At 52.6% G+C, this 16,476-nt stretch overlaps 1 protein-coding gene and 1 long non-coding RNA gene across 2 annotated transcripts in view; one reads left to right on the forward strand and one right to left on the reverse strand.

Annotated features, from left to right (window-relative positions):
- The window catches only part of ZCCHC7 (zinc finger CCHC-type containing 7), an 86,436-nt gene extending 81,344 nt beyond the window's left edge, over nt 1-5,092 (forward strand). Inside the window, exons 9-11 of the mRNA XM_088157373.1 lie at nt 600-695; nt 3,265-3,382; nt 3,820-5,092. Of these exons, the coding sequence (XP_088013499.1) occupies nt 600-695; nt 3,265-3,382; nt 3,820-4,265 (660 nt within the window). The 3' untranslated portion in view covers nt 4,266-5,092. The remainder of the gene's footprint in view (nt 1-599; nt 696-3,264; nt 3,383-3,819) is intronic.
- Nucleotides 5,093-13,478: 8,386 nt separating this feature from the next.
- Nucleotides 13,479-16,449, reverse strand: LOC148219550 (uncharacterized). The gene is made up of 2 exons (XR_015799483.1): nt 14,695-16,449; nt 13,479-14,566 (listed from the first exon to the last, which is right to left on the reverse strand). It is a non-coding gene; the product is annotated as an uncharacterized LOC148219550 (long non-coding RNA).
- Nucleotides 16,450-16,476: the final 27 nt, after the last annotated feature.

Consider the following 16,476-nt stretch of genomic DNA (forward strand, 5'->3'; position numbering starts at 1 on the left):
AAGAAGCCGTTCCTGCTATGAGCTTTGCCAAGTACTACAATTTTCTGTGAAATCTGGGCCACTCTTCTGTGCTCCTTTAGCCCCAGAGAGAGGGAAGCACGCAGAGTTCAATGAGGGGGCTCCTAAGCCTTATTTCTTCTGGGACAGGATTTCTGCAGCCCTTGTTAGTCCTGGTGCCTGCCAGTGGACTGTGGCATCCAGTCTGTGCCATGGAGCACGGGACTGGTCTCCCATTCCTCTGTGGGCCGTGGCATTGTGCCTCCCCAGCTGTCCCAGTGAGAGAGGAGGGGCTGGGACAGAAGGAGCAGGGGGAGAGATAAACCAGCAGTTTGCATTCAGAGCTGAGATAGCATGGCCTGCTGGACAAGATGTCAGCAATGCCTCTTCCCACCTCATTTGTGATGCTCAGGCTGAACCTCTCTCTACAAAATTGCAGTAACACCAGCCAGTTGCTGCTGTTCCAAACCTAATATTCCAACAGCAAGCGGGAGTGTATTGATCTAAGCTTAATAAAATAATATTTACGCAATTTTAATTTATTTTTAACTCAGCATTCAGAATACTGCCAGACCTAATTCTTGCCCGTTTCCATCTTGCAGACAAAGCCAGGGCCCATCCAGGCAGCCAGCTCCCACTCGGAGCGCTCCGTGTCCGTGTACTGCTACAACTGCTCCCGCAAGGGACACCTGGGATTCGTAAGTGTTGGCACTCCCTGCCCTCCCCGGGGGAAATCCATCCGTGCCGCGGTGTGTGGGTGGGTGGAAGGGCCAGGCTGGTGTGTGTCACACGAGGGGAGTGTGGCCACAGCGCTGCCGCCGTAAAGGGACCTCACCCGTCTGATGTACAGGTAGGGAGGCAAGTAAAAGTTGCTCTCTGTCCTTGGCAGGTTCATTGATTTGAGACTGCCTGGGAAAGAGAATATTCATTGGAAAACAGTTGCTGAATACAGCTTTCTTTCCCCCCCCTTTTTTTTTTTTTAAATTAATGCCTTTCTGCCACGTTCAGCATCACGTCAGATTTTTACCTCAGTCAGCCCAGCTGTTTGAGTGCTGTTTTGAGAATCTTCCATTTCTGCCTGCTTGTGATGATCTTTATTTGTAGTTTCCTAGTTTAGTTGAACATCTGAACCAAATTTGGCATTGTCCTTCTGTTAAGTGCAGCCTAGTAAAGGGGACATCATGAGGTTCAAGTGGCTTCAGTAAAAACAGGAGATGTGGCTGCATCTTCCAGAGTGTTTTAGTAATATTTATCACCATTTTCTGCCTGTCATATTATGTTCAGCTCTGTACCTGCAATTACCAACACTACACAAATAATAGGGCTTTTTCTTTTATGGAATAAGTGCCGGAGCCAAGCCACAAATATTCTGGAAATGTTAATCATGCATTGGATGTGTTTAGCTTATTTTTTCCTGTAGCTTAGAAACAGCAAATTGCCAGCAAATTCCTTTCTTCCCTTCTGCCTGCTCTTGTGTGTCAGCCTTCAACTATCCAGTATGTTTTGTTAAAAGCTGGGCCCTCTAGTTTAGTTTACTTTTATTAAATTGTCAAAAAAATGGCACTGGAGGGAGACAGGCATACAGGGACACAAGTAAGGCTGCTGTAAAGATAATGAGTAATTATTAGGGATGCTGTAAATTGATTATTTAAGTCATTACTAAGGCTGCTGTAGAAATAAATAGAAATTATGTGTGAGGAGCTGATAGTAAGTACTTAGATTGAAAATGGTAGAAACTGTACAAAATCAGAAAGGGAGGAAAGCAACTCGTGGACATGTTATGTGTCTCGAAGTGAAGGAAGATGAGAAAGTATTTGTGGTAGTGTACAAGGGGCAGAAACAGCCTGAGCAATGTCTGAATGAGAGGGGATAAGCCAATAGCAACACAGGAGGACAGAGATACCAGATCTCCCCATGTGCACACCATTCCCAAAAACAGGCAATTGCAGGAAAACTGAATCTGCACTAAATGTCAGCGTAGCAAATGTCAAAAAGAAGCTGAGAAATGCGAAATACATCAGAGGTGCATCTCTGTAGTGCTGTGCCTGTAGAAGGGAAAGAGGAGCAGGCAGGGACAGGGTTGCTGGGGTGGCACTGAGTGGTGGCAGCAGCACATGCAGGAAAGCTGCTGGTCCCATGGTGCAGACATCAGGGCAGCAAAAGCTCCTGACAGCTCCTGGAGATTGGTGAGGCCCAGATGTCACCAGAATGGCTTCAAAGTGATGGAGAGCTAGATTAGTGTCAGGAAGAAATTGGTGGTGAGGGTGGGCAGGGCTGGCACAGGGTGCCCAGAGCAGCTGAGGCTGCCCCTGGATCCCTGGCAGTGCCCAAGGCCAGGCTGGACACTGCGACTGGGACACCTTGGGATGGTGTCCCTGCCATGGCAGGGAGGGAATGGGATGATCTGTGAAGTCTCTACCAAGCCAAGCCATTGTGGGATGTTGTGTTTCTATGATCTCAGCAGTATCTAAGAAGGGAAAGATGGTGAGGCAAAGCACAGAAGGTAAAAAGCACTTTGCGAGGAGGATAAAGGAGAATAAAGCACCTGTCAATTTCACATGGTACCCAAAAAAAAGGCAGAATCATAGGAAGTGTTCCTGTTAGCCTAGCTCTCAAGACATGAATGAAACTGTTTTTACAGCAGTGAGAAAACTTACATTCCTGTTCCAAGCGTTTGGGAAAAAGGCTGGTAACACATGATGCCAGACCTCAGCTGTCTGTTCATGGCTCTCCTCCTCTTCTTTTCCTCTCTCTGTCCCCGTGTGCACAGCAGCCTGCTGCAGGATTTCCCTGTGAGGGAATGGCACACCCACCCACCCACCCTGGCTGTTGGCTCTGCTCCCCTTTGCCCAGCCCACCCAGCCCCTTGCCCTGCCACACCTCTGCAGGGAGCCTCACCCGGAGCAGCCCAGGTGCCAGGGCTGGCTGGCCATGCTTGTCTTGGGGGGCCAGTGTTGGGGTCCTGCCTGGCAGCAGGACAGCCCTGTCCCTGTGTCCAGCAGCTCTGTCAGCAGCTCTCCTGGTGTCTACTCGTCCCCACCTGTTCTGTGGGTGTTACAGGTGTGTGGTAACTGCAGGAAGACAGGGATTCCCTCTGTGTGCTCAAACAGCACCAGCGTTTCAGTGTGTGCAGGCGGGATTGCCATCTGGCCATGAGAATCACAGTGCTGGCCACAGGTACAGGCCAGCACCTGCAGGACCTGGCCCATTGCACCTCCAGGAAATCACCACTCGGCCACCTCTAGTGACCTGGAATGTGTTTTGCAGGAATGCTCAGAGAGGCGGATGCAGGGGAACATGTTCCCCACCTCTCCCTTCGTCTACTACTACGACGATGAGTGTGACATCAGGAGGAGAGCCAGCAGGCTCAAAAGAAAGGTGGCAGGTACAGTGTTTTGGGAGATTCCCTCCCACCTTTCAGTCCTGTGCTTGTGCTTTTTAGAAACATTGTGGGATTATTTTCATGTGTTGGGAAAAGCTGCATGGATTTGAACAGGTAGCCTGGTGGTAGTAAAAGATTTGTGATTTTACTCATCCGTGTCTATCATGGAAATTGACTGTGTCAAAGTCACTCAGTGAGCATTGTCAGATGTTTTAATTCTGAAAAATCTGCTGACATTAAAAATGCCATGAAATAGCAGTAAGGGGATTAAATCACGATTTGTTAAGATTCTCGCCTGGTGACAGGAAAAACCCACAGTGAAAAAATCTGCCCGAGATAAATTTTTGTCTAACTTCATACATAACTAAGGAGAGCTGTGATGGCTCAGGCACCATGTTTTAGGTTCTTTAGGTATTGAAATAATCCAGTCTGCTTTCCAGACCTGCAGGAAGCTGGCCTTCTGCCTGAACAGTCTGAAACAGCCTTGCAGGAAGAACAGCCTGAGGTGCCCAGCCACAAGAAAAAGAGCAAACTTTGGAAAGAACAGCAGGGGAAGCAAAGCAAGACCAGTGCACAGCAGAAGAAGATGAAGATGTCTCAGACAAAGAAAGCCCAGGAGAAGAAACGCAAGAGAAGTGTTGAAATCCACTGTGAACCAGAGGACTTCCCTCGGGGGTGCAAGCAGCAGGGGTTGAAGGGCAGCAAGGTCCACAAATCCCTTTTCCAGGCATTCTCAGGCAGCAAGGCCATGTGTGTGCAGCAGCATCTAGAAGGTGCCAAAATGAAGAAGAAATGGAAGAAGCAGAAAAATGCTAGTCCTGACAGCAGGGACAATCTGTTGCTTATAAAACAACGGAAGAAGAAGTCCAAACAGAAATCCTGGTGATGGCAAGGTAGCACTGGCATTCCCTGGCTCTGGCTCTGCCTTCTCTTTGTTCCTGTCCCTCTCTTAGCACATGAATTCCAGTCCGTCCCTGTCCCAGCATGCTGGGCAGCATCACCCGCCCTGTCCATGTGCACAGCCAGAGGGGACCACTCCCTCTGTGTGAGTGTCCCCGTGGCAAGCAGGACCCAGTGCTCCTCAATATGCTGTCTGTTTATTTTCTTTGCTTGGGGATGTGGGGGCACGCTGGGTTTGGCAGGGTTTGTTTCTTCACCAGTGAGATGTGGCTGTGCTGTTGGAGCACAGCAGCTTTGGGGCCAATGCCAGGGAGGCTTGGGTCAGGGGGCTCAGGGTGGAAAGCAGGAACACGGGTATAAAGCACAGCCCCTCGGCCCTGGCTCCTCTCCAGAGTGCAGGAGGGCTTTGGGCACTGCCCTCCCCCCTGGAAGGGGCAGCCAGGTCTCTGCTTTGTGCTCTGGGATGCAGCAGGCACCCACCTCACCCTCCAGGGCGGTGCCATCCATCCACTGCCCCCAGGGCTCAGCTCCAGGGCTCCATCCCTGTCCTTACCAGCAGAGCAGGAGTGAGCAGTTTACATCTCACACTAAATCTGTCCTTGTTTCTTTTGATGTGGAGGCTGTTTCTGGAGTAAAATGGGGAATATGAAGAACATACTTGGTTCCAGTCACACTGTGCTAAAATGTAATTTTTTTTAAATACAGTTATTTTTGTACACTGGAATTGAGCATGTTGTTTTAAGGTTTGTAAGAATAAAATGCTTTATCAGAGGACTAACACAAATAAAACTTTACATGAGAAATATGGAAAAATGGCTTTGTACCTCATTTCCTTACATTCCAAACATAATTGAAAACAGCACCATGTTCTCTTTGCTGAGCTGAAATGACATCACCACTGGCAAGAGCAAAGGACAAAAGTAATGTATTTATACTCTACTGTTGTGAAAAGGAAACTATCCATGCCCTGATGCTCTGTGATGTGCTCTCTGCTGTACCACTCCTTAGTGAGCAGCTGATGGTGACAGCACAGTGTCACTGAGCTCGTGCAGTGGTCCTGTGGTAAAATTAGAGACTATTTATACCCTGGAAGGGTATCTGGAAAGGGATATGGGCACCCAAGAAAAAGGTGAGGACTCATTATGTCAGTTTTATCCCATACGAGTAATCCCTCAATTCATCAGGTTTTTGTGTTCTGGTGACCCTGCCATCCTGTGTCAGAGGTTCTCATGATAGAGATACACCTGCATAATATTTGCAAACCTAATGGCTTCGTTTTGCTTCAGCATGGCCTTGGCAACAAAAATTAAGTTTGGCTTAACTTCATTTATTGCTTGATTGAAAAATTCCTGATGATACTGGAACGCAGATCAGTTTCAGCCCTATTGAAAAAATACTAAGTTAATTCCACCCCTGAAAAGACTTGTTTTCAATATGGAAACAGCTCTTTCTCCAGATACTGTGTTGTACATCCTTTTTTGATTTTGAATTCTGTGCTTCATTTGAGCTAAAGTCACCACTGGCCTTTAGCCAAAGCAGCAGAAACCTGGCAGGCAGAGAGGAGGATTGTTTTCAGGACTGTTTTGGTCATCTGGCCAGCTAAATTGTCTTGAGGTGAGTGCATTTCCTGCACTTCGAGAGGAGCCTTTACATCATCCATGTGCAGTACCAGAGGATGGAGCAAGTCAGAGTTTTCCTAACTCCTCCCCTGAGCACGGCAGGAGTGAGTCCCAGCCGCTTTCTCTGATGCTCAGTGACTTCAGACAAGAATATTTTCCTCGGACCCTGCTGTGGAGCTGATCAAAGCTGGCGTGTGCTGGTGGGCAGAGCCTGCCCGGCCTGGGGAAGGTAATGGCAGGGGGGTCAGGCACAGGGACTGGCACAGGTGAGACCACAGAGCTCTGCCTGTCACTGGCAGCACCAGACAAGGAGTTTGTGGTGGAATTGTCTCTGGATGTCACTCCAAATCCTGCAGGCACCCAGCCCCACAGAGCCTTAGTCCTGATCGATGTCTGCTGGTTGTGATTGCAGGGCAGGGAGTAACAGATGGAGGAACCATGTTTTTCAGGATCGTGGGAAGGGAAAAAACGGAAACAGTGACCCTGGAAATAGACGGGATCTGGGTGAGGGAGCATCCCCCAGGCCCCAGGGTCCAGCTGGAGGGAGGCAGCATTGGCACTGTGGGAAAAGAGACAGAATCCTGCAGCGACACATCCAGCCTGGGGATGGACCAGGGTGTGTTTGGGTCCTGGCAGGGAATGATGTCAGCTCCAGGACTGACCAGTGTCAGGCTCTGCAGAAATCTGCACCCACCAGGGCATTCAGGGGAGCACTGGCAGGTCTGGATAATGCCACCAGCGAGGAAAGAGGGACATGGACAAGGCTGGCTTGTGGCCGGAAAGCACCTGGGTAAATCAGGTGCGACATAAATTGGTGCCTGCAGCTCTGGCTTGCACCACTTGGTACAAAGCAACTTGCGTGTGGCACCAGCTGTCACCAGCACCAGTGCCAGCCAGCACGCCCTGCAAGGCTTCTGTGGGGCAGCTGATGGCTCTCAGGGAGCTCAGCACGAGAATAAAGCAGCAGGAGATTGTTTACATTCAGGAGCAGATGACAAGGAAAATGGCCAAGAGGGGTGGATTTCCCAGCACCATCAATATCAGCACATCAGGTGCTGTGGAAGAGCAGTGCTGTGTGAGAATCCTGCACCAGGCCTGGCACCTGGTGGACTGAGCTGCTCCCATCGAGCTCTGCTTTATTCCATTAAACCACAACGTACTTCAGCCTGTCACTCCTCCCGCCTGCTTCCCCCCCTCCTATAAAGAACTGTCAGTCTTTACTCCAGAGATGCCTGGGACTGAAAAACATGCTCATCCCAGGAGAGGACGGTGTCTCGAGGTCGCAGTTGATGTGCACTGGTGAGGCAGCATGAGGAAACCTACATTGCGTGAATAAATAAAGGGCTGCAGCTCAGACCCAGCCCTGCAGAGGAGACAAGATGGATGGATCAGGAGGTCAGAGTCTTGTTGGGTAATGGGGGCAGGTGTCCCAGGAGTGAAGAGGGGAGAAGGGAGTATTGGGTCCATCATGTGTTGCAGCCACTACACAAAGAGGTTGAGGAAGAAAGGAGTGCTGTGATTTGAGGGGTCTGTGTCCATGGCACACCTGTGGGAGGGAATTGGATGTGTCTTTGTGACATAGCACAGGTCTGGCTCCTCCTTGAAGTGCTCCTTTTCCTAAAGTCTGTCTCCAGACATCAGTCTCTGTCCAGCAGTCTGCAGGAACCATCACTTCCCGCCCTGTGCAGGGCTGCACCCAGCACCAGCAGCCAAGGTGCCCACACCGAGCTGGGAGCTCAGCCTGGCCCATCCCACTGCGGACCTTGTTTCACCCCTCGTGTCACTGAGCAGCTGCTCAAGGATGCTGAGCAAACTTGGGTTCAGTTCACCTGAGCAGGTGGGCGCTGACACCTGAGCTCGCAGCAAGGCTGGGCTGCACCTTCGGGATGGGACTGTGGTGACAATGGCAGAGCAGGGTCAGTGACAACCGTGGCACCGCATGGCACAGCAGCCAGTAATTGCACGTTTTTTGCATTGCAAAATGATTATTAGCACCTCAGTTCATTATCAGAGCAAATTTAATTTTTCAATGTAAAGGAGCTAGTTGTATTTATAAAGGAAACACTGTTGATACAGCCGGAAAAAATTAATTCCTGACAAATGTAAGAAAACTAATAGTCTTTAACCAGGACAATATTTGACTGTGTCTAATTGTGCTTTGCGAGGTTTGAAAAGTCCTGGCAGAAATTCTTACAGAGGCATTTTGCACTTCTACTGATGAAACTGCATTTAAATATTGGATCTTTTTTTTTTTTTTTTTTTTAATTAACCTGGTGCCAGTCTGGTCAAATCCTAGAAATACTGTTGTGGAAAGCTGGTATTCTCTGGTGTATTTGTGCACTAGCAGGGGCATTGTGTGCATTTGGGAAGGTCTTGTCTAATCCAAATCCATTCAGGCAGAAAACAAGGAAGAGGGAGCAGAGGCAATGCCAAGGGCAGAGTGGCTGCAGGGATCTGCCAGACAGGAGGTGCTCGGGCTGACCATGGCCCGTGGGGTGCCCGTGCAGGCAGGGGTGTCCACAGCCAGAAGAGGAAGGTTTAGAAGGGGTTTGGGATGAGGGAAGTTTCACAGACTCAAGTTCTCCTCTATTCAGTGGCAAGAACACACAGACACAGGTAAGGTTTGAAGGGATGGATGGGCTGATTGCTTGTGGCCAGAGCAAGTCCAGCAGAAGAAGGACAAGCCCAGCTGAGGCCTCAGTGCCTGGTTGAGTCAGAGCTCCAGGGGGCGGATCCTGCTGCGTTCTCCAGAGGTTTCTACATCCCAGTTGTGCCCCAGCCCCGCTCTGGCACCAGCCACCTCCTTAATGTGGACAGACTGCAGCTCTTCCAGCCGAAAGCAGCAGGACCTGCATCCTCCAAGTGATGAAATCCTGGGTGCAGACAGGCCCGGGAGGGGTCCAGGCTGGTGGCACTGTCACCTCTGAGCTGAGGATTCTCGGTTCCAGCCCCTGCACTCCCACTGCTGTCACTGTGGCTGCTGTGGGAAGGCGAACCAGAGGGTCCCAGTTTATGAGAGCACTGGGCAGGATGGTCCCCGCCCTTCTCCCGGAGGGCTACAGGTGTTGGGAAGGGGACACCTGCCCCTGTAGTGTCCTGCCCTCAGCCCTGCGGACCGTGCCGGCCTCTCGCCCTCCCGCCGCACCCCGCTCTGCTCAGGACAGCCTGGAAATGCGCCACCTCCTCAACCCCGCTGCCAACTTGAAGCCAATTTGCATTGGATAATTATTTTCAATTAAGTGATAACAATCGTGTTCTGAACAGAAATAATCTTGTCCAAAGGCCAAACAGTTTATCCGGTCCCGGAGCCGAGCCCCGGCAGCGGCAGCGCCGTTATCGATGTGGGGCTGGGTGGGCAGGGCAGCCCCTCCCGCACCTCCCGCAGCCCCCGCACCTCCCGCTCCTTCCCACGGCTCTGTCCCCGAGGAGCCAAGAGGCGCTGCCACCCCCGCGGGTTCGTTGCCGTGTGCGGGGGAAGGAGCCGAGCTCGCCCACTCCCCGCGGCTGCGGGTCCCGCAGTCCCGCACACGGCGGGGATCGCCCTCAGCCGCCGACACCGGACAAAAGGAGGCTCCAGGGCCGTCCCAGCAGCGGGCACCTCTGCTCAGCATCCTCCCTGGAGGAGCCACCCGCGTGTCCGCGGGCATCCCTCGCTCCGGCTGTGTCCCAATGTCCCAGCGCTGGCTGCGGGTCCCGGCGCTCCTGGCCCTCCCAAACAGCCCCGGCCACCGAGCGCAGCCCGCAGGGACAGCCCGGGGCAGTGCGGGCCGGGGGCAGCGCCCGCAGAGCTCTGCCCGTCACCCACCGCTCTGGAAGGGGCGAGCGGGGCTGCTGCAGAGCATCACCCAGACCCTCTCTGCCCCGGGGGAGGAAGCGACCACCCCAAACCAGGGCACCTGCCAATCCCACAGGAGTCACATCAGCTCGGCGCTGGAATCGGGAGGCTCCAACGCGAGAAAGAGCAGCAATGTTGGAGGCATTGCCGTCCTTGGAGGCTCCAGGGCAGCTGCCCCAGGGTGTGAGTAGGGCTGGAGCAGAGTCCAGGGCTCCGCCACCGTGGCCCGTCCCCGGTGGCTGCCCCAGGGCCTCGCCCCCCACAGCCGGGCACGGAGAGCTGGACCTCAGAGCCACCAGAGCCACCCAGGCCAGCAGTGGGGCGGCTGGGCTCACGTGGATCTCATCCTGCACTTTCCTGAAGGAAGTTGGGGTGGGGACTGCAGGGCTTTTTCAATGCAAAGCCCAGTCAGTTGGGAAGATTGGACTCCGGAGCTCCTGCAAGTGAAAAATAGCAAATCCAATATCTTTTTAGTGGTGTTTTTATATTCAAATTAGACATAATCTCCATGAATAAAATTACTGTTCCCAAAGGGATCATGCCCAATTTAAATGTATAAAATGTCATTAAAAGGGCGCTGGCTTGCTATTAAAATTTAACTCCAGCAAACCCCCAATGTCATTTGTATTATAGTTTTACAATTAAGCCAGAGATGTTGGAAATAATAGTTTTGATGTACAATCTGGTACCATACAGTAGGAGCACATTGTTCCTCAGAAGCTGCAGCCGGACCTATCGCTGGCAACACGGCCACCAGCCGTGGCTCCTGGGGCCAGGGCACTGCCACCGGCTGGGAACAGGTCCCTGCCCCTCCCTCGCTCTCTCAGAGCCACCCGAGAGAGGCAGCTGCAGAGATGTGGGTCTGCTGGAAGGATGTGAACGTGGGGCTGGGGCCTCCTCTGGTTTGGGGCTGTGCCAGTAAAGGATGTGGATCCCTTTCGCCTCTCCCCTTTCCCCTCTCCCCTCTCCCCTTTCCCCTCTCCCTTCTCCCCTTTCCCCTTTCCCCTTTCCCCTTTCCCCTTTCCCCCTTCCCCTTTCCCCTCTCCCCTCTCCCCTCTCCCCTTTCCCAGCTCGTCCCTGGGCTTTTCCCAGCCCTGCCACCCCGGTGCTGTGCTGTGGCTGCTCCCGTGGGGAGCTCAGCTCTGCTCTCCAGGGCTCCCAGGGGCTGCTCCGTCGCAGGCAGGGGACAGGGCAGTGCTGCCCACCTGCAGCTGTGGGGTGCTGGTCCCAGGGGAGTGCTCCCCGCTCAGGTGGGGCTGCAGGAGCAGCACAGGAGGAAGGGATGCAGCAGGGAAGTGTCTGTCTGGGGCCGTGGTGCCCTGGCCGGGTTGTTATTTCATCTTTGGCCCAGCTGGGAGCTGCTGGCTGCTCTCCACATGGCAGGGGAGGGAGAGCAGGGAGGTCACATTTACTGCGCGTTCTCATCACGGCTTTCGGACACTCTGGATGTCCCTCAGCCATCAGGGACCTGGCAAAGCCTGTTCCCACTCTCCCTGAGGGCTGGAAACTCTGCTGGTCTCTCACTGCCATGTGCCACAGTCCCAAAGCAGGACCAGGTGATGCCAGGAGGTGACAGCCACCAGAGCTGTGCTGTCCTGCCCCAAACCCTCGTGGTTGTGCCCCAAACACGGCTGGTCCTGCTCCCCTCAGCTGGGCAGGCTGCAGCTTTCACAGCTGAGACGATGGAAACAATGTTTCCTAAAAACGTTGAGAGCACAGAGCCCTGGTGAGGCTGCAGGAGCTGGGATTTGTTGCACACTGTCCTGCACTGACTGTGGGCAGCTGAAACTGGGATCTGCTGGGGAAAAAGAAATTGGAGAGACCTCCCTGGACCATTCCCAGCTGGCACTGGCAGCCACCCGAGGGAGGAGAGCTGTGCCTGGTCCCACAGCCCTGGAGCTGGCACCAAGCACCCCTGGAGCAAACACAAAAACCCTGGGAAGGGGCGGCTCAGGAACAGCCTGTAATAATGTGCCAAATAATCACTGTGCATTAAAGGGTATAATGCATATTCAAACATGCATTTAACTTTCAGAGCAAGCAGGTGAGTGAATACGCATGTTATAAAATACACATATTTAAGTAATGTGCAATTAATGGGGCAAAACAGTCAAAACTATTTATTTCTTCTGGGAACAGAACAACTTACCAAGCATTTTAATTACTGCAGCATTATTTTGAAAACAAAGATAGCATTCAGTCTTTCACATTCTCTCTCTTTATCCCTAAAGAACAGAAAAACTATGTTGGAACCTATCACTCCTGCAGGAGTAGGAGGGAAATGCTGAATAAAAAAAAAATACATGCAGAGCCCTGGGAAGGTTATGATGGAACAAATTACAGCAGCAGGAGAGCAATAAATAACTCTACAAAATAGAGCTTACATATGTAACATATATTCTATTCTATTCTATTCTATTCTATTCTATTCTATTCTATTCTATTCTATTCTATTCTATTCTATTCTATTCTATTCTATTCTATTCTATTCTATTCTATTCTACTCCATTCCATTCCATTCCATTCCATTCCATTCCATTCCATTCCATTCCATTCCATTCCATTCCATTCCATTATATATTATACAGAATTTGCAAAAACCAGCCCCACCACCCAGGGAAGCTGGAGCTGCACACCCTGAGGGATGTGCAGGGATTGGGGAGCAGCTCCACGGGGACCCTGCACAGCCCTGGCACAGGGGTGGCACTGCCACGCTTGCCCTCCTGGCCAGGCTGCTGGCCATGCCCGGGCAGTGGGGGGTCCCAGCCCCATGGGACGTGCAGGCCAGCACCCTACATCTGCAGAGGGGTGTCCTTCCCATGTCCCCATGTCGGTGAGGGTGGAGGGGTCCCCAGCACCGCGGTGTCCTCCCGTGAGCTGCGAGGGGACAAGGAAAATGCTGCTCCTGTGCACGGTGCAGCAAACCAAAGTGCCCTGGGGAATTCTGACCCGGATTGCTGCGCTGAAGCACAAGAAGCCAAGTAATAAAATCTTTGTTTGCTCCCCACACCTTCCTGTTGTCCCTCCTGGACCCTTTCTGGGCACAGCCCCAGAGCCAGGATCACCCTGGGGATCCCACTGGAGACTCTGGGGAGCCCCCACACCTTTCTGTCCCTCTGTCCTTCTGTCCCCTGTGCCTCTCTGTCCCTCACTGCTCTTCCCTCTGTAGAGGGACAGGAGCCCCACCAGCACTCAGAGGCTGCAGCAGGGCCAGCAGCACCGGACCAGGCACAGGTGGGTCTGCCCAGGCTGCTCCCCTGTGCCCCACACTGCTCCTCCTGCACCCAGAGACCCCAATTCCCCCGTGCTGCGCCGCCCCAGCACCTCCTGCACAACCCACCCACACAGGGAGCTTGGCCTCACCAGCCGGGAACAGCAGCCACTTAATTAAACACATCTCTTCTCATTGTCGAGGAGCTTTCTAAATTTATGTTAATAGCTGAGTGCTTCTGAGTCGCAGGCTGACAACACACCAGGTCATATTTTGCATTAAAATACATGAATCCAAAATGAAAATATTGGCAGATTTGGCATCCAGCAGTCCAATGGGAAAACGCCCTAGCCAGGCTCTTCCAACAGGATATTGCATCTGGAGCAGGTCAGGGTGAGGGCCAGGCTGCTCATACAGCACATGACCACATGGAAAAGGTCCCTTTTAATTCTTAAAAGAAAAGCAGTTTAATCATTGTGAGGAACTATACCTTCAGGGTATCATTTCAAAAATACAGGCAGAGATTAGGAGGGATTTGTGAGATTGTGTTTATTCCCAATTTAAGTGCTTTCCATAAATTAATTATAAAAGCAAGCCCAAACCAGTCAGAAGTACACTGGGAAATTCTCAGAGTGCTAGTCATTTTCATGCACTAATATTCATGCCATCTGCCTGCATTTTTTTTTTTTGCATTTTGTCTAAATACTCTGTGGTTATCCCCGTCCTGCTTCCCTCTGCTGTGCCTTGTCCCTCTCCCCCTGCCCCCCAGGTGCTGCCCCGAGCACAATGCTGGATTTTCACTGGGAGCATCACAAAGAGGAACTCGTGTTTTGACAATTGCAAAAGTTATCACCCTGCAGGCACGGGCTGTGGGTTTATTCCCATTTACAGGATTCACCAGTGCTCCTGGACAGGCTCTCGCCCCACAGGCTGCACGGGGCACTAAGGTTGATATGGCCACTGTGAATTCACTCCAGGCAGAGCTTTGAGCCTTCTTTTGAAGGCCTCTTTTAAGAGAGAATTAAAATATCACTCCTAGAACAGCCTCATTTCAATTGATCCCAGATACAAAAATCCCAGCTATGCCTTAAGGAGGATTAAAAAAGCCAATGTGGCTGGAATCCCAATGGGAACAATATGTTTTGTCTACAGGAAACCTCTGAAAGTGCTGTAAATATACCCTTGTATATTTAAATGTACCCTCTAAATGTACCCTTTAATACCCTGGTAGCAACAGCCTGAGAGCCCGGGCACACTCCTGCCCCAGAGCCAAGGTGGGATTTCACCTGGCTGATGGGAACCTGAGCACTGCAGAGCCCCGGGTGGCAGCAAGGCACACGGGGACACGGGCAGGAACACAGGCAGGATTCCAGGAAGGAAGGATTCCAGGAAGGAAGCAAGGAAGCAATGAAGGAAGATGGATCTGCTTGCTGGGGTGAGGGGCACCTGGAGCAGTGTCACGGCCGTGCTGGTCCCCTTGTCCTGGGAACACAGCCCAGAATGGAGCCAGAGGGCAGATTGTCCATTAACCAGCTGGGGCCCAGCACACAGCCTCTGGGAGCAGGAGAAACTGGACACGAGTCTGCTGGATGTGCTCCCATCACCTGCCATCAGTGTCCAGCCTGCAAAAATCCCCAGGGAATCAGCCTCAGTCACTGCACTCTCTGGAGAGCCACAGCTCCTCCCCAGAACTGATGGGATGGGATAATGGGATGGGATGGGATGGGATAATGGGATGGGATGGAAGCACCTCCACAATCCAGTATCCTCTGGAGAGCTGCCGTCTCTGCTTGGGGTGGCTGGTGTTTCCCTTCAGGGAGGGAAACCTGGTGGTCTCCTCTGTCCCACCCTGGCATCAGCCAAAGTCCAGCTGTACCAGAGAGGGTGGCATTCCCAGCTCCGTCCTCCCCACTTGGCAGCAGGAGGGGGATATGGGAGTGTGGAGGTGTGGCAGCCCACACCTGGTGGCAGAGAGGTGTGGGAGAGGAATGGGTGTCCCATTTCCCATTCCTCTCCCTCTCTTCCAACTCTTTTTGAAAGGTTTTCAGTTTCCTGCAGCTGGGGCAGTCAGGTCTGCCTGCAACAAATCACAAGGTGCAAACAGAATTAGGCATTTATTTGCATATGTGTGTGTGTGTGTGTATTTTATCCAGAAAACCCCAAAATGGGAACAAGGGATGGTTGTTCAGAGCCAGGGTGACCCTGTGGCTCCGCTGCCAAGGGTCCCTGAGAGATGCAGTGCAGGGGCACAGCACCATCACCTCACCCTCAGGAGGGACCAGGGAGGGCTGGGGGACTCCACACCTGAGGCCACGGTGAAGGAGATTGCTTACAGGTAATTTCAATTGATAAAAACACGTTGTGGCCAGAACTGTGGAGTTCATTTTGTGAATAACCCCTCTCTGGGCGTCTCCATCTCTCTGGTGCCACTGGCCCAGAGCTTGGAGGTTGCTGCAGTGTCTGAGGGAGTGACTCCACCACAGCCGCTGGGACTGGGAGGCGGGAACTGGACAAGGCCAGCGGGATGAGCCTGGAGGTGCCACACTGGAGAGCAGGTCCTCCCCACACTGATCCTCACCGATCAGGGATGCAGATGAGCTGTCAGCTCGAAGGATCCCCAGCTCAGCTGCACAAAACAAACTTTCAAGCAATTATTAAAAAATAAGACTAATGCTGCTGGCATAATCTGACAGGCCTGGTGATGGTGCATCATGATAAAGGGAAATCCCACCTGGAGCAGCAGAATAAATCCCACCTGGAGCAATATTCTGGTGTATATTCCATGTTCCCTCTGCCCAAATGTGCCCTCTCAACCTGTCTGCCTGTGCTCGTTCCCAGAGACAGCACAGCCCTGGTAACTATCGAGCTCTCGGCTCCCTTGGGCTCCCTTGCCCGTACCTGCAGCCACAGAACCTGTTCTCTAGGCAATTTAAATTTGGGTTAATTAATGAGCAGGGTGTGTTCAGCATGGTGAGAGGTGGCAGTTCACCCATCCGTAGCCTCTGGCACACCCCAAGGCTGCCACCAGTGTCTGTGGGGGGGGATTCATGCCAAAACAGCACCCGATGTTGTGTGTAAGGATGTACACACCTGTACAGGCAGGTGTGCACTCGGGTGTGCACAAATGTGGATATCACAGCACCACTGAACCCAGAGGGCTGCACAAGAATTCTGACACCACCGACCCCCACCTTGTCCCCAGCCCAGAGCACCCAGTGCCACCTCCAGGAATTGCTGGGACACCTCCAGGGATGGGGATCCAACCCTCCCTGGGCACTTCCAATCCCTGCCCACCCTTTCCATGGGGAAATTCCTGCTGCTGTCCCCCCTGAGCCTGCCCTGGCCCAGCCTGGGGCCGTTCCCTCTCCTCCTGCCCCTGTTCCCAGATCCCAAATCCCCCCGGCTGTCCCCTCCTGTCAGGGAGTTGTGCAGAGCCACAAGGGCCCCCCTGAGCCTCCTTTTCCTGTGCGGGGATGTCCGTCTGTCCGCGTACGGACACACCTGTCCGCGCAGGTACGGGGGGGCGGGGCGG

This window comes from Sturnus vulgaris, chromosome Z (assembly GCF_052056855.1).
Source record: "Sturnus vulgaris isolate bStuVul1 chromosome Z, bStuVul1.hap1, whole genome shotgun sequence".
NCBI classification, from domain to species: Eukaryota; Metazoa; Chordata; class Aves; order Passeriformes; family Sturnidae; genus Sturnus; species Sturnus vulgaris.